This window comes from Blennius ocellaris, assembly GCF_963422515.1.
Source record: "Blennius ocellaris genome assembly, chromosome: 21".
NCBI classification, from domain to species: Eukaryota; Metazoa; Chordata; class Actinopteri; order Blenniiformes; family Blenniidae; genus Blennius; species Blennius ocellaris.
The window spans coordinates 13,252,226-13,269,916 of record NC_137670.1 but is presented as its reverse complement, the minus strand read 5'-3'; the positions used below and the strand labels follow the sequence as shown (position 1 = coordinate 13,269,916).

Below are 17,691 nucleotides of genomic sequence, written 5' to 3'. Positions count from 1 at the left end.
GTTGTACGCATGCGCTGTTGGTCTCCCAAAAGTTGTCTGAAGGCGAAGCTGACGTCACCACGTGTCCAGATTTGAGCCAATCAGGCGCACGCAAAAATGTGTAATCGGTCGCCAGATTATGGTGCGACTGGAGCGCAGGCGAGCAGCGGGCAGTGAGGTGGCAGCAGACAAGTCACTGCTTCGCTCTGTCATTTTCTGGCCAGGACACGAATCTTTATCTCCAAGAAGGTGCTGCTCTACTTGAACAAGGTAACCTTGTATGTTGTTGTTGTTGTTACTTTCTTTAGTTTTGCACTCCACCGCCGGGTTCGCTTTAGCGCGAGGCTCGAGAGTGTTGAGCCCCCGGAGCGAGGCTACGGCAGTTAGCCCGTCAGCGCTGGAGGTTCGCGGCTGTGGGATGCTCCAGAAAGGAGCTCCGGCTCACTGACATCGAAGCACAATCACGACTATGCACGACTTCTCAATGCTGATTCGACACCTGATAGCTTGTCTGAACTGACTGCCCGGTGGGAGAAGCTCGAGCTCATGTTTAGGCTAATTTAACCAGACACCACTCCTTCACTGCACAAGCTCCATTAATGTTTTCTCTTCAGCTTCGTTCTCCTCCTTTCGCGGAAGCTGTTCCGTGTTTACCCAGACTCTACTAAAGTGGAGTTGTTGTTAAACTCGCCTGGCTAGCTGGCCGGCCGGCCGGCCGGGGCTGCAGTGTGTGAGGAGTGGGTGTGGTGGCTCGTACAGGAGCCCCATTCACGACTGGTGCCTGGCGCACATGATGCTACCATCGCGGAACAAGTGATGCTACAAATCCGCCCCGACTTCATCAGACGGCGGCCCGAAACACTTTGGGTCCTGCTCAAGTGGCTCATTTTTTTTTCACGGTTTGGTTGCTGCAAACAATAGGCTGATCCCGTGGATTATGTCATTCTAAATGCGGGGACATCTGTTTCTGAAGAGCATGACAGGTTAGCCTGCTCGGCTAAGGCTTTAGCCACACTGCTCGAAGTGGTTTAAAGAGGTGCAGATAAAGTTTACAACTTGAGAAGCAACATGAGATAAAGTTATCAGCAACACGGAAGGAAAGGCGATCAGATGCAATCAAAGGCTTTTACCGTTTATCAACAATATGTTTATGTGAGATGATAAAGATTAAACATGTATGCACGCACATTGGTACAATCACCCATCTACTTGGTTCTATTTATGTCTTATTTTTAAAGCTGAGCTTCATTGCGTGTCAGTCCAAGTCAAAAATGATCCCAGTTGGCGCCAGGCATGTTTGTTTATAAAAGTTAAGTTTGCAGAGCCGGTCAGGCCACATACTGTAATGTTTTAGTTCGACTGGCTTGACAAGCCTGTTGCAGTTCTTTTTGTTTGCTCATTTCATTCCCCACATCTTCAATATGAGATTGACAAATGCTCCAGATCTGGCGAAACCAACTATAATGCTTTCCTTGATCAGATGGTCAACTTGTAATGGGTTAGTTAACCATCTATTATAGTTAAAGCAAATGATTTCACCTACAACAACAGAACTGAATGACTGTATCCTTGCATCTTTATACGTAATACACTAAAACAGATTATATAAACGCATATGTGCATACAATTTAATGCAGTCAAGATTTGCACCACTATAAACTTGTAATTCATTCCTCTATATTTAGGCCAGGGTGAAGTGGGCTGGAGAAAATGTCAAATAAAAACATCCTTGACACAGAGATGAAGAATCGCCCAAACATTATCAGTCACACGCACAGCTAAATTAGAGTCTCTGAGATTGACAAAGGGCCTTCTAATCTCCAAACCAACATGTTTTTGGATTGTCAGTGGAAGTCAAGCGTACACAGAAGAAACCTGGTCAAGCATATGGAGAACATGTAAACTCCACACAGAAACCTGAATAACTTCTTGCCTGATGAGACCACAAGTGCAGGTTTAGATGCTTTTCACTTTAGGTTTAAAGTGAAGATTGTTTGAGCTGTCGCATTGTGAAAACATTCAAACTCGGCATTAAATGAGTTTTGTTTACAGTGGTTGGTTTTGTTACCACTGCACAGCGAAAGGATTCTCTCTTATGAATGAAGACTTTCATGCATACTTCTTTGAGAACGAGCAGAGAATTTCTTTACGCTGTTTTTGCAGAATGTCCCGCGGGGGGGTTTGGAGTCTGTCCCAGCTCACAGTGAGCGACAGGTCATCACTGGAGGAGGGTCATTTGATATTTGTCTCCTGACATTGAAGGATTACTGGCATGACAAAATGATACTACCTCATGTAGCGTTAAATACAATTTCACTGTGTTGGATTTAATGATTTTTTTTTGTGTAGTTTTCCTCAATTGTACAAGGGATTATGATTAGAACTTTTTGCTCTTTATTCCATTTAGGCCTCAGTTATGGCGAAAGCATTTAAAATCGAAGTGTTTATTTGATGTGCTCTTCTTGTACTCTCATACGATTCCATCGACGTGGCCTTGGTTCCAAAAAGCTTTACATTGAGTCCAAGTTGCACACATACTTGATTTTGTCTTATCAAACAATTCCACTCATACGGCGGCCCAGTGGAAATGACCGCTCGCTTCTTTCTTCAAGGATCGTGTCCAGCGCTGACATGTCTGCCAAAGCCATCTCGGAGCAGACGGGGAAGGAGTTCCTGTACAAGTACATCTGCACCTCGGCGGCTGTACAGAATCGCTTCCGCTACGCCAACGTGACGGCCGAGACCGACTGGGGCCGCCTCGCGCAGGAGCATCCATGGCTGCTGACGGAGGTGAGACCACTGTGACAGGCTCACCTATTGCTCATCATAGAATCTCTTTGTACATTACTTGTCTTATTATACAATTCGACATGTGACTCGAGTGTCCGGGCTAATTTGTTCCTCAAGTATTCAAACAAATCTACAGCGTTCATTGGGTAATCTGTGATGTATTTTCCTTCTCATGAAGCCTTTGGTGGTGAAGCCAGATCAGCTGATAAAGAGACGTGGGAAACTCGGCCTGGTGGGCATCGACCTGGACCTGCAGGGGGTCCAGGATTGGCTCAAAACGCACCTCATGAGAGAGACCACGGTAAGTTGGCTGCACCGTCTCTCAGTCTCTGGTGCTGCTTGGCTAAAAAAAAAATTTATATATAGTTTTTTTGTTTTTTTTGAGACAGTAAAATAAAGACAGGAAGTCCACAATCAGGACTAATAGACCCAAGAGACAAAAACGCAACGCATCCTGGAGTATGAGAAAGGACTTTCTTTTTAAGTTATTTGCCAAGTTATTGTTTGTTTTAACAGTGGGAAGCAAACAGAAGTTGTTACACACAGTGTGCTTTAATTAGACAGCTGAACAGCCGGTTTCTTCTTTTTTTTTCTTCTTTTTTTTCACAAGATGAAGCTGCTTTTTGTTTTTCCTGCTGTGTGTTTATTTTGTTTCAATGACGAGGCTGTTTTTATTTCAAGGTGACTTTTTGCATTGCCTTGCTTTCTTGTCACTCATTGTAGCTCCCATTTATGGGCCCCGATTCATCAGATTCTTTAGTTTAATTTACCGTCGGTGAAGCACAAGTACCACATTGTGTTTTTCACGGCATTTATGTCCTGCATGTGAGCTCCATTAGTCGCCGCTCATGGATCCGCTTGCATGAGGAAGCATGCTGTCCATTGCTTGAGGCTGGGGGCTCATGTTTAGATCTGCCCGGTCAGAGGTGGTCTATTCTGGTCCACCACACATACACCAACGCTTCGCTGCACTCCGAACCAGCAATGGCTGCACTTGGACGTAAACACGTACAATGTGTGCTGATTTACTTTCAACCAACTGTTTTACAATACAAAGTACTAAATGAAGCCCATAGTGAAAGCTTGGCTGCTCTGAATGACTCCAGTCCACTAACAGTGTTTGTCTCTAATAGGTGGGAAAGGCAAAAGGCGTGTTGAAGAATTTCCTCATCGAGCCATTTGTCCCACATGCACAGGTATTGTGTGCCGCCATACTTCACCGTCCATGTATTTGTGTCGCCTTTCACCATAGATGTGATATGAAAGGGCTTCATAGGCCCTCGTGACCACGAGAAGAAACACTCAGATCATCCAGCTGCATTTGAGTACATGATGTTTTTCCACATTTTGATCAAAGGAATAAACCGAACTTATAAATGTTGTTGCAAGATTTGTTTTGTTCCTTCTAGCACATTAGTAACTCTTTACGGGGTGACTGGTTGTAATTGTGGTGTAGCTGGAAGAAAAAAAATAGTGATATATATATATATATATATATATATGATCAAATTTAATTGGAAACAGTTTATCTTAAAGTTCCTCACGAGATTTGAATATCATCAGGACTGTAGAAAGAAATGTAAATGCTATTGAACATGAACGCTTGCCCGACGATGTGTTTAAACATGTGTTCGCGCTTCTCATGCTGCTTGCAAGCGAAGCGCGTGTGGATGTTGTTATTGAGCCAACGCACTCTCGCACACAGGAGGAAGAGTTTTATCTGTGCATCTACGCCACTCGTGAGGGCGACCATGTGCTCTTCCACCACGAGGGAGGGATTGAGGTGGGCGACGTCGACGCCAAGGCCGAGAGGCTCACGGTCGCCGTGGGCGACAAACTGAGCGAGAGCCAAGTCTCCGAGCAGCTCCTCACGCACGTCCCCGAGGACAAGAAAGAGTATGGCTGCAGTCTTCTTTTTCACTTCTCTATGAATAAGACTTGGAACAGAGAGACTCAGAATGTGCTCGCACCTCTTCTTTGGTTTTCCTACTATTTTAATGGTCAAGTGATTTGAGATTTAAAAGTTTCCCCGGAACTGAAAACGGTCTGACACGCTGCTCCGAGTACTTCAGTGTCGTGTAATCTAAATATGTAGGACAGAATATTCCGCAGAATTCTGCTCTTCCTATTTAGTATTCAAGGTTGTTTTACAACCTCAATGATTGTTATATGTACTCTCCTTCCTTTAAAATATATTGTTTGTTTTCCTTGAGGCTTCCCGACATCACTGCAGTTGTATCCTTGAGTTTGTTTTTCCCCGCTCCCCTCTTCCAAACACCACTCCCATGGTGCTCACAACATCCTGGTTTCTCTCTGACACTCATAATGATAGAATAATTTAGATTTTCCACTGTGAATTCAGACATTGTTGTGACATTATTAGCAGCTTTTCATGTGACGCAAATGGAAGGTTATGATCGAGTCTATTAATTTTTCTCTGTGCTTATCTTGATGTAAATTTTTGTCCTTCTTGAAGAGTCCTGGCCAGTTTTATAGTGGGACTGTTCAACTTGTACGAAGACCTCTACTTCACCTACCTTGAGATCAACCCTGTTGGTAATGGCCTTCATCCTTTAATATTCGTCTTTGCCTCAGTTGATAAAGTTCACTTGAAAATCAGATTGAATGCAGACCGCAACCACCATGTCACATTTATTGTTCAAAGAGATGCAAGGTAATGAGTAACTTGTCCATTTTATTCTTTTAACCAGTCGTCAAGGAAGGTGGCGTCTACGTCCTGGACATGGCGGCCAAGATCGACGCCACAGCAGATTACATCTGCAGGCCGAAATGGGGTGACGTGGAGTTTCCTCCACCTTTTGGCAGAGAAGCATATCCAGAGGTAAACTGTAATGAAGGATTTTTTTTTTTCTAATCTATTGTTATATATAATGTGGCGTTCTGTGGGCAGAACAGTTCAAAAACACGCACACAAGGTTAATTGTTGACTAGAAAGTGCCTGTAGTTGTGTGAATGTGTGTGATTTTACCTTCTGATCGACTGGGCGTACCGTGCCCTGGCCCACAGCCAGCTGAGATTGGCTCTTAATTGTTTTTTTGGGGGGGGGCGGTCCATTGTTTGAGTTACCTCTGTATGCTCCGTCACTCTCAGGAAGCCTACATCGCGGATTTGGATGCAAAGAGCGGTGCGAGTCTGAAGCTGACCCTGCTAAACCCCCGGGGCAGGATCTGGACCATGGTGGCTGGAGGAGGCGCTTCAGTCGTCTACAGGTACCTTGACAGAAACTGATCGACGCAGCTTTCACTACATATTTACTTTTTTTTTTTTAAAGCTTGCTTGTGATTGACGGGAATGAAAAAAACCTCACGGTTTGACTTTTGCACCTTCGCTTCTCATCAGCGACACCATCTGTGACCTTGGCGGCGTGGACGAGCTGGCCAATTACGGCGAGTACTCCGGCGCGCCAAGTGAACAGCAGACCTACGACTATGCAAAAACCATCCTCTCGCTCATGACGCGTGAAAAACATCCTCTTGGTAGGTGCAGCGCAAGAACAAACCCAGTTGGCTGGGTTTGCTTTAGGTTACGAGACATACCGGATTGTTTTCCTGCCGTCTGACCTGCTCGGTCCCTTCAGTGTGTCACAAGGCCACTATTCAGTATGTGCATGTTGCCAGCAATAGACGCTGACAAATGACTGTCACCTAAATTACGCGAGGGCAGTGTCTGATTTCAGCCAAGCACATATTTCTAATGTCTTCGTTTGTTCCGCAGGGAAAGTGCTGATCATTGGAGGAAGTATTGCCAACTTCACCAACGTAGCAGCCACATTCAAGGTACCGACAGGATGATCGTCTTTAACCGAGACAGTGCGCAAAGTAACTTTTCATTAAATGTGACAAGAGGTTTCATGGTGTGATGAGCTTGCGTTGGTTTGTATTTTATGCTGGAAAGAACAGCTGAAATATTTAATATCTAAAGCTGTTAGAAGATGAAGTAACAATGCTGAAGGTATATTCGATTTATATTATTATTATTATTGTTATTTGTCACCTTTATGAAGAAGCAGGAACTCAAACCCTTGAAAATGAGGTCAGCAGAGTCCGACTTGCATCATACGTTGTATTTTATGAGGAGTTGTAAATGAGGTACTGCATTGGTCTGAAAATAACTCGACTTGTTATAAGATGACCTTCCCTTTTACAGTCGTATATTCATACCAAATCCTACTTTATAGGAAGACGTTAACTTTATCTAAACTAAAATCTAAACTGCTGTCTACAAAGACACCAGAGACGCATGCTAATCAGTGCAATATTACTCAATTCCTTTTAAGTTTGCTTTGTTAATTGTTTTTATTGGGGTTTTTTATGCCGTAGTAAGCCTCCAGTGTCGATAACTTTTCCCTCTCAAATATCTCGTGCTCGCGGCTGGTTTTGCTCTGGTGATCCAGTTCAACCTGCTCCTTCCTCGCCGCCATCCGAAGCATTTGAGGTGCAGAGTTTTGACAGCTTGTGCACACCTGACGTTCCACCGGCTCAGTCTGGTGTCTGCAGGCCACATAAAACTCTTCGGGTTTCTGCAGTAACGTACAAAAGGTGGCAGGGAGAGAGTATGAGGATAAATATGACCTTTTCGTGACTTGATTTATCTTTTGCCAATATGGTGCATTTCATGTTTATGTAAAAACTCTGGCCTGTGCTCTTGTTGATCTCTTGTGATTAATGATAATGTGGTGAGCTTGGTGTTCACGGCTGAACTGCTGCCCGTTGCCTCTCATGTTGTCACAGTGGTGGACAACAACAGGACCAGTGGGCTTTTAGACAAAGGAAGAAAAAACTGTTTTTTTACACGGTGTTTGAAGATGCGGTCTTCGTTCACTTGAACATGCCAAAACGAGCTCGGCGGTGCGCGTGTCATGTGCGTTGCATACCTGAGCTGCTTGTCTCCCTCCAGGGCATCGTCAGGGCCATTAAGGATTACCAAAGTCCTCTGAAGGAGCACGAGGTCACCATCTTTGTTCGACGTGGCGGGCCTAATTACCAGGAAGGGCTGAGGGTGATGGGGGAAGTAGGTTAGTGAGATGTACTTGGGTCTTTGGAGATCGTGTCCACTGATTACAGATGAGATGGCTTCAAAAGTGTAAAACGATTTCCGCATGCTGTTGAACTAAACTGTGTTCTCTGCTCTGCAAGGGAAGACCACCGGCATTCCTATCCATGTGTTTGGTACGGAGACTCACATGACGGCCATCGTAGGAATGGCTCTCGGTCACCGGCCCATTCCCAACCAGCCCCCGATGGACGTGCACACCGCCAACTTCCTCCTCAATGCCAGCAACAGTGCAGTGGTATTTTCCATACAATAACTTCTTGAGTAAACATGGGACGGTCTGCAAGCCATAAATACCAAGAATAGATTCGATTATGTTACTCGAGTCATGCAAGTTAATTATTAAGGGACTCACAATGACAAAAATTCCTTGTTTACACAAAAATGCTGTGTTGAGTTGCTGTATTATAAAGTCCTAAAGACGTCTTTGGTTTATGGAGTTTGTTTGCTACATAAACTTAAGCTGATATTTCTAGTTGATGTTTTGATGAACCGTTCTCTTTATTTATTTTTAATTGCTTAGCTACACTATGCTCAAACAAAATATTTTGAATAACTTCTAATAATATTGCCCTTTCTGTCATGTCTGATCATTACCTACACAACTTCACATGCATGTTTATTGAAAATATCCCATTCATCCATCTTCGATACCGTTTTGTCCATTTCACTGTTGGACGACTGAAGTTGATTCCAGCTAACAATGTTCGAAGGCAGGGTACATCGTGGACAGCGCGCTAGTTTATCACAGGCACTCGCATTCGCCCATACAGGCAGATTAGAGTCGTTTGGCCTTAAATTCATGTCTCCAGACGGTGGTAAACTTGCATGGAAAAACCCACTCCACTCAGAAAGGCACAGACTTCAACCCATGACCTCTCTGCTATGAGGTGGGAGTGCTAACCGCTACTCTGTGTTCATGATCCAATTGGAACATATCAGAAATATAAAAGAAAAGTGGGTTTTTCTCAATCTAAATGGCCTGTAGATATAAATATGAGTGTACGTGACTGTCTCTATGTTGGCCCTGTTTGCACTGGTGGCCTGTCCGGGCTGGACCCTGCCTTTGTTCCTAGTCCACTCCTCTTTGATTAAAATAAAAGTGAATTCCTTTTCATCAGCAGACCCCAGCTGCAACAAGGACCGCTTCGTTCTCTGAACCCAGGACGGCTAATGATGCGACTCCGGCCAAAAAGTGTAAAGCAGGACTTCCAGCAGGTGAATGAAGAAACTCTCACCACTGAGCTGCTCCTCATCACCAACATTTATATACTCACGCGCAGCTGCTTTTCCATTTCTCTTATCCCCGCTTTATGTGTTTCCTCCTCGCTTCCCCCCTAAATACTGCCTCTGCTATTCTGCGTTTTAATTTTCTCCTTCCTCCTTCTCTTGATTCGCTGCACATACTGTCCACTCACCTTCGACTCTTCCGTGCTTGTTTCTCTAAGACTCTCTTCATTCTATACTGTGGCCTCTGAAGAATATGGTCACATGCGATTGGAGAGGTAAGTAGGAGGTGTGCCATGCTCTCACTGCGCTCGGCTGCCCACATCCCACACCCGGTTTGCCCTCGTCGCCTCTCTTTCGCTCACACTTTCAGATCTGCGAGAAGGAACTGTGTGTGTGTGTGTGTGTGTGTGTGTGTGTGTGTGTGTGTGTGTGTGTGTGTGTGTGTGTGTGTGTGTGTGTGTGTGTGTGTGTGTGTGTGTGTGTGTGTGTGTGTGTGTGTGTGTGTGTGTGTGTGTGTGTGTGTGTGTGTGTGTGTGTGTGTGTGTGTGTGTGTGTGTGTGTGTGTGTGTGTGTGTGTGTGTGTGTAAGACAAACATGTGTGCCTCTTCTGAGTTCCCTAATAGTCCATGATATTGTGCCCCAAGAGCCAATTTAAAATTGAAAGATGGGTCATTCAGAGCAGATTTTAACCATGTAGCTCTTGAAACTAACCAAATTATTGTATTAATTGTATATATCTTTTTAAAGATGCAATTCAAAAGGTTTCTTGATTGAAGTTGGATGCATACAATTCGGCAACTTGTCTTTTTAGTGTAATTAGCCCTCATAATCCCCGTAAATCCTTGTGGTAGATTTGCTGGGTCACAATTTGGCCTGTTTGTAGCTTTCATCAGTGTTCAACGTTGTCTTCCTCTGGTTTCGGGGCAACACTGGATCATGATCCTGTTTGGTTTTCACAAGAAATAATTCAGAAGCATGTCGAGTAACGGAAAATCCCTTTACAGTTGAAATGCGCTGAATTCTCCCGTCTTGCTGTGAAGGTACAATGCTGAACGTATAGTTAAATATACCAAGTTGAGCTTCAGTTGTAATGAAGTGAGATTTGTTTTACCACTTGCCTCAATTGCTTTGTAGCAGCTGAGCTTTGCAATGCACGTCTTCTGCTGTGCTTCTGTTATGGAGTGATGGTACACAGTTCCCCTGATGTGTTGAAGTCTGCTCCGTGAATAATATGCAGCAAAGCCAGACTCATTGTCTCTTTTTTGTGCTCATTTTTTTTTGTGTACTTTTTGTGTTCCTGTCCTTGTGGGGGTCACAGAAGCTCAGGCCTCTTCAGGCTGCAGCGGAGGTATGGAAGCAAAGTGAAAAGCTGTCTTCCTGTCCACTTCCCTCTGCCCTCCCATATTGTGTCTGCTCTGTGTTTTTGGTTTATTTTTAACCTGCGGTCCGTCCTTTTTCGCTGCTGCCTTACTCACATTTGGTGCCATTTTATTCCACTGAACTTGAATTAGCAGGACATCCCACTTTCACACTGACACGGCTGAATAATAACGTTTTTTTTTAACGTTCAGTTTTGTTTCTTGGTGTGAGATCTCATGGTTAATTCAAAGTTATTCGCTAAACCTTAATCCAGAAACATGACCGCTCAGTTAAAGCTTCAGTTTGAGAGGCAGTGACGACGTAACGGGGCAGGAGATACTTGGGTAGACTGGCATTAACTTGGTTTTAACAAACAAAGTTTCATATAACATTGTAATAACCTGACCTTGTCCTTTAAAAACTGGACATTTCAGATCTGCTTTTGCACATTTCTTCTTATTCAGATTCTTGTTTTGTATTTTTCTTTCATGCACTCTTGCAGTGATGCTTTACTGCACCTTTTGTTTGAACTCTACAAATTCAGTTGCACGTAGAGAGCTGTGGCATCGGCAGCATGTCTTGTCTCAAATAACTTCATGTTGTGAAGTTGTGAGAAGAAAACGATATGTACAGGCTGTCTAACAGATCAATTTGGTGTCATCCCTCCGAATGACTGAAGTGAGTTGTCTGCAGAACAGCTCCACAAGTTCTTGAATGGATTTGCGACTGGTTTTCCTCTAACTATAAAGTGTGGGTCATCCCGTCGCCTGTAAATTAATCCTTTTAACAGTGTGGCATCGAGAAGGTGGACAAAATAAGTGATGCACTTAGTTATATGTGCATTTAATTTCAAACTATATCTTGCTAAACATCATGTGCAATGTAGTAGTCGACTTTGCACGTTGTTGTGGTTTGCAGTGGTGACGTGTTATTTTGTCTACCTCTTCCACCTCTACCATCCATGTCCGAGTCCTGCAGTGATCCTCAGCCTGACCCCCCCCTTCATCTGTCATTGGATTAATTTCATATTCCAGTCCTGAACTCTGTGTTTTTCTCTCTGCCTTTTTTCTTTTTGCTTCCAAAGCCAAAGCAACTACACTCTTCAGAAAGCAGACCAAGACCATCGTCTGGGGCATGCAGACACGTGCAGTGCAAGGCATGATGGACTTTGACTATGTCTGTTCCCGGGACGAACCTTCCGTGGCGGCTATGGTCTACCCCTTCACGTAGGTCGCGCCACGCTCTTCTGATTCTGAGCTCTTTTAAAGCAGTTGGCGCTCCAGCGGTTGACTCTGGTATTTGTCCGTCACTGTTTTCTCAGTGGAGATCACAAGCAGAAGTTCTACTGGGGCCACAAAGAGATCCTGCTGCCGGTCTATAAGAGCATGGCCGATGCCATGAAGAAGCACCCGGAGGTGGACGTCGTGATCAGCTTCGCCTCACTGCGCTCAGCGTTCGACAGCACACTGGAGGTCATGCAACACCCCCAGGTAGCGCGACGACTCGCACCGCGGATGTTCATCAAGGCGAGCTTGTGTGCGAGTCGAGCTGAGTTGGTTAATGTGACGTTTCAGATTCACACGATTGCCATCATCGCTGAGGGAATCCCCGAAGCTCAGACGCGGAAGATGATCAAGATGGCTGACGAAAAAGGAGTCACTATTATCGGCCCCGCCACGGTATGGAGGTCATCTATTAAGTACCAATCTATAACGATGGTCATCGTTCTTAGGTTTGAACGTTAGTTCAGTTTTTAATGTAAGGCAATTTAAAAAGGCAGCTTTCAGTCAAACGTAATGGCCGTTACTCATCCCATTCCCCAGGTGGGCGGCATCAAGCCGGGCTGCTTTAAGATCGGCAACACAGGCGGCATGCTGGACAACATCCTGGCTTCGAAGCTTTACCGCCCTGGCAGCGTGGCATATGTGTCACGCTCCGGCGGCATGTCCAACGAGCTGAACAACATCATCTCACGCACGACAGATGGCGTCTACGAAGGAGTGGCCATTGGAGGAGATAGGTACGGTAACGTCTTCTATGGAGAGTAAAGTCGTAAGGAACTGTAGTTATGTAAATACAGAGGAACATATGATCACTCCAACTTACTTTGAGAATATTTTCTGTAGTTAGATTTATTTCTACTTGGGGAAACTTTAGGTAGATGTTTTCTGTAGTGTTTTAAGTCTCTGTTATTCTCTGCAGATATCCAGGCTCCACCTTCATGGATCACGTCTTGCGTTACCAGGACACTCCAGGAGTTGAGATGATAGTCATGCTGGGAGAGGTGAGACCCGCACCAGGATCGCCTCCTGTTTTCAAATATGGAATTTGAGCTTCTTCTTTTTTTTTTTTTTAATTAAATATCTGTTTCATATTGAAATGCAGATTGGCGGCACAGAAGAGTACAAGATCTGCCAGGGAATTACAGAGGGCAGGATCACCAAGCCAGTGGTGTGCTGGTGCATTGGTACCTGTGCCACCATGTTTGCTTCAGAGGTGGGTTGAATGAGTTTGATCTTCTCTTTGGCGTTGAGGATTTGTGACGTGAACATGAAACACTGCCATCTGCAGGTCCAGTTTGGCCATGCAGGAGCGTGTGCGAACCAGGCCTCAGAGACGGCGGTGACCAAGAACCAGGCTCTGAGAGATGCCGGCGCCTACGTACCCAAGAGCTTTGATGAGCTCGGGGACCTCATAAAGTGAGGCCTTCGTCCACATTGTTGCAGAATAGTTTGCATTATTTCAACGTTCCAGTCGGTCACTGATGTTGGTGTGTTTTGATCAAACAGGAAAGTTTATGATGAGCTGGTGGCCAATGGTACCATTGTTCCTGCTCAGGAGGTGCCGCCCCCAACAGTACCCATGGATTACTCCTGGGCCAGGGTACGACTCCTCTCCCACTCGTTTTTAATAAACACAGAAAATAAAACGACTTGCATAGTTATGGGTCCACGTTGAATCCCGAAAATGACAATTCAAAGTGTTTGTTTACATTTTCCCGATAAACACTTTGACACGTCTGTGATCCTTGTGTTGTTTACTCATCGCCTGATGTCTCAACACTTATCCCTGCTAACCGGAATACAGTTATTTCCACTCTTTGTTCAACACCTGTGTGCCGTATTCACCATTTCCTGTCCACTCTCTCTCCAGGAGCTCGGTCTGATTCGTAAGCCGGCGTCATTCATGACCAGTATCTGTGACGAGCGAGGTCAGGAGCTCATCTATGCCGGCATGCCCATCACCGAAGTGTTCAAAGAGGAGATGGGACTGGGAGGAGTGCTGGGCTTGCTGTGGTTCCAGCGCAGGTTGGTGTATATATACATATATTTATTGTCGAGCAAGCTTCCTCTCACTCCGCTAAGCATCGCTTTTCTTCCCTCCAGGTTGCCACGCTACGCCTGCCAGTTTATTGAAATGTGCCTGATGGTGACGGCTGATCACGGCCCTGCCGTCTCTGGTGCTCACAACACCATCGTCTGTGCTCGGGCCGGAAAAGACCTCATCTCAAGTCTTACCTCCGGACTGCTCACCATAGTGAGTACCGTTCACACACACAGTAATGCTCACTTTCCACTGGTGCTCGGAAAATGATGCCATTAACATTCCAATGTTAAGTTGGATTTTCACAAACCAAAGTCATGACATTTCTAAGAAACACCTTGAAATCAAATTTTATTGTTTACGTAAAGCTGATTTTGTTCATATTAAACCAGGGGGATCGGTTTGGAGGCGCTCTGGATGCCGCAGCCAAACAGTTCAGCAAGGCGTTTGACAGCGGCATGCTGCCGATGGAGTTTGTCAACAAGATGAAGAAGGATGGCAAACTGATCATGGGCATTGGCCACAGGGTCAAATCTGTAAGTGAAGCTCAACTCTCACAACATCCAGAGGTTAAAGTCTCGATGGTCCATACATTTTTTAAATTCCTGTCGACATTTCACGAGTGTATAATTCAAACGGTGCTGCCACTAGATTAATAGAAGTTTGTTTTTCTGTCCAGATTAACAATCCAGACATGCGGGTGCAGATTCTGAAGGACTTTGTGAAGCAGCACTTTCCCTCCACCCACCTACTTGACTACGCACTAGATGTGGAGAAGATCACCACCTCCAAGGTACAGAACACACGTGAAACTGCGCCAAAACCTGACAATATTAAGTTGTAACACACAGGCGGCTCACAAGAAGTGTGTTAAAGCAACCAGCATCTAATCAAATGTTGGCAAATGATGTTTAATAATTGCTGGAAGTAGAGTACAAATAGGTCCTTGTGCATTGATGGCTTTCTGTAGTTTTGACATCTCTGTGTTAGAACTAATCAACAGGTGGCAAAAGAAAATTAACTACATTGGAATTTCACATGGTGGTCCACATCACTGACTCCATCTCCTGGTCTTAAAGCACTCTAGTAGCACCGGTAGTACAAAAAGGCCCGACGGAGATGATGGTTTCTGAGTTGGCTCAATGAAAATGTCACTTCCCCAGGAAGTTGCATCAATTTCTGCACATTATTAATAGAAATCATTCTGACAAGCAGCTCAGCACGCCGCAGGAACTTAAACCTATTAAATAGACAATTCATTACAAACTGCTTCACAAATCATCAGGTGACCACTGCTTCAGCTACACTTCTTCAGGTGGTTCCAAGATGTTTGTAGCATTGTCTTGTAATGAAAATGATTTATTCCCTTTTGGAAAATGTGACTGTCTGTCAGAATACATTTCATTGCATTCATCGACTGTGGAACTCAGTGAGTGACTAGATCCCTAGCAGTGGATGAAAAGCTCTGCGGGATGTTAAAATAGGTTGGCCGAATTAATTCCATTCTTTTGAAATTATAAGCAAGTTAAATTTGCGTTCTTTTATTTTTAGAAACCAAACCTGATTCTCAACGTAGACGGCTTCATCGGCGTCGCCTTTGTGGATCTGCTGAGGACGTGTGGCGGCTTCACACGGTAAGATGAGGATGAAGAATTCCCCTCTGGGATTAATCAAGTATTTTATATTCTAATCCCACATTATGAGACTCTAAAACTGTGACATGGCTTTCAATTCCAGTTTGAGTTCTTGTCCGTGTGTGTTTTTTTGTTTGTTGTCTGCTACACCGGCTGTGGATGAGGAAGAAACACAATGATTGACTTTATTTAAGCGTTTAATTATTGATGCCTCTATAAAGTACGTTTGTAAATAGATGTGAAGGTGCCTTTAAATGTAATCATTTTTAATAAGTGGAACAACCTGTTGGTAAGTTGTTTTTACTGCATTGTCATCGATCTGTTTCTATACTTGAAGTTATTGCAGGCAATTTGTTTTCTAAAGCAGTAATTAAAATACATGAAGTTGTTGAATATTAGACCCTCAATGTGATTTCAAAAATCCTGCGGCGATAACAAACTCCAACACTAGAAATATTTTTTACAAAGAAATGGAAGAAAAAAACCTCTTGTCATGTTTGTGCTGTTGCACATTACCCCGCTTTGTTTCTCAACATGTATGTTAAACCGTTTCCAGAGACGAAGCCGACGAGTTTGTGGAGATCGGAGCGCTAAATGGGATCTTTGTCCTGGGCCGGAGTATGGGCTTTATTGGTGAGTCCAGCTCGGAGAGAAATATGACTGCAAACTGCCATGATAAGCCATCTGACTCCTCCGCGTGTGTCTTCAGGTCACTACCTGGACCAGAAGAGACTGAAGCAGGGTTTGTATCGCCACCCCTGGGATGACATCTCCTACGTGCTTCCCGAACACATGTCCATGTAACGAACCTGCGCGCCGTCTGACTTAAATCAGTATTCTGAGTCTTTTTTGAGAGTTCCACTCAAAGGTTTTCGGTCTAGTTTTTATGGATGGGAAAAAAAAGAGGAAGTATATTTTTTAGATTTCGTTTAGAGGGAGGGGAAAAACAAACACAAACATCTGAGGTGTAATTTATTCAGCTTTGAGCTAGAAGCCAAACCAATGCAAAAGCACAGCAACTGCAGAAGCACAAAATCAATTGGTACTAAAAAGTCACACGTAGAAATTTAGAAAGAAAAAAAAAATGCAGAGAAGTCTGTATTTACACTGTTGGTACGAAGGTGAAATTCAAAGTGCATTTCACTGCTGACTCGCTAACCACCATTAACTGCTGCTGCTGTGAAACCCGTTCAAGATCAGCAATAGAGCAACGTCTTTGTACTGAACAATTTATTTTAATGAGCATTCGCCTGTTGTAGGTCACACTCCAGTGTGCTTATGTGTTGTTGTTTCTTTTGAGTGCAGCGTCTTGGTTGAAAGACTAGAAGAAGTCTAGACATTATATTTGTTATTTATTTCCCACTCCATGTTTCTCTCCGCCTAATCAATCGTTCTGTTGTCGCAAGGTACACCAAAGTTCTTTTTTGGGGAATTTAGTTGATTACGTCGAGTTTAAAACAAAATAAATTGGGTCCAGGGTTTTATGTGATGATAACGGAGGCGTTGTAACGGGTTGAAGAGGTTGAATACGAGAGGAGGTCACCGTCACTCCACCATTGCCTTTACTTACAGCCTCGGTTGTAGACGAGCGGTTCATCGGATGCTTTAAATCGAATACGGTTGCGCGGGTGTTCAGGCTTTTTCTCTCCAACTTTAAACCATCATTTCACAAAGCTGAATAATGGAAAATGTAGAAGGGACAAGTGGAGGTAAGCAAGATGCTGCATGAATGAGCCCAGCGAGTCTTTAAAGCATCTTTTGTTGAGGGACCATGAAAACAGTTTTGTTGTGGTAATTTAGAGACGTTTTCCTGGAAATACAGATGTCGGTTCTGTAATGAAATCGATTGGTTTTTGCTCAGAATGCTTTGTTACAACCCACTGTAATGCCTGCTGTGTTTGATCTCTGTTTTGCTGTTTTTATTTAACTGTGGAAAAAAAATAAAGCTTTTTTGTAAAATGCTAAAATATTGTAGTATATTAATAAAATTGTTTTTCTTTACAATAAAGCTGTTCTGTTTAATGTCTACATCTGCTTTATGTGTAAATTGAAGATAACGCCTCAACTTTTTAAGTAAATCAGATGATGTATTCTACACTATTTCTAAATGTTAAAGAAGAATGTAATGTTTTCTTTTTAAATCATTAATTCGGCTCTTTGAGCAGTAAGTTTGTAATTTTGAACACCGATGTATATATTGGATGAGATGGTAGTAAAACATTTATTGGGAAATGTATTTAATACACTGACTAGAATAGCATGGTGTGCTAAACCTATAGCAATAAATAAGTTTATCAAGCCA

General features: G+C 43.8%; 1 protein-coding gene across 6 annotated transcripts; it reads left to right on the top strand.

Annotated features, from left to right (window-relative positions):
* Positions 1–121: 121 nt before the first annotated feature.
* On the top strand, positions 122–17,391 carry LOC308145274 (ATP-citrate synthase-like). 6 transcript variants are annotated; one of them, XM_080516649.1, is made up of 30 exons: positions 122–249; positions 2,592–2,769; positions 2,948–3,070; positions 3,903–3,965; positions 4,475–4,665; positions 5,246–5,325; positions 5,481–5,611; positions 5,881–5,999; positions 6,130–6,266; positions 6,505–6,566; positions 7,687–7,804; positions 7,926–8,080; positions 8,967–9,060; positions 9,291–9,347; positions 10,391–10,420; positions 11,516–11,657; positions 11,753–11,921; positions 12,006–12,110; positions 12,255–12,451; positions 12,634–12,715; positions 12,817–12,927; positions 13,003–13,130; positions 13,221–13,314; positions 13,585–13,739; positions 13,818–13,968; positions 14,148–14,291; positions 14,435–14,548; positions 15,307–15,389; positions 15,946–16,022; positions 16,099–17,391. In XM_080516649.1, exons 2-30 carry the CDS (start codon positions 2,611–2,613, stop codon positions 16,191–16,193), a joined length of 3,366 nt encoding a protein of 1,121 aa, XP_080372775.1. In that variant the 5' UTR covers positions 122–249; positions 2,592–2,610; the 3' UTR covers positions 16,194–17,391. The 6 variants fall into 6 exon arrangements, with proteins under 6 accessions (XP_080372775.1, XP_080372774.1, XP_080372777.1 ...); XM_080516648.1 differs by having other exon boundaries at positions 8,964–9,060; XM_080516651.1 differs by lacking the exon at positions 9,291–9,347.
* Positions 17,392–17,691: the final 300 nt, after the last annotated feature.

Coding starts and splice junctions, on each gene's coding strand:
- LOC308145274 (XM_080516648.1), top strand. CDS start 2,611: ATGTCTGCCAAAGCCATCTCGGAGCAGACGGGGAAGGAGTTCCTGTAC. Junction 6,000..6,129: donor GGCGCTTCAGTCGTCTACAG/GTACCTTGACAG, acceptor GCTTCTCATCAG/CGACACCATCTGTGACCTTG. Junction 13,131..13,220: donor GAGCTCGGGGACCTCATAAA/GTGAGGCCTTCG, acceptor TTGATCAAACAG/GAAAGTTTATGATGAGCTGG.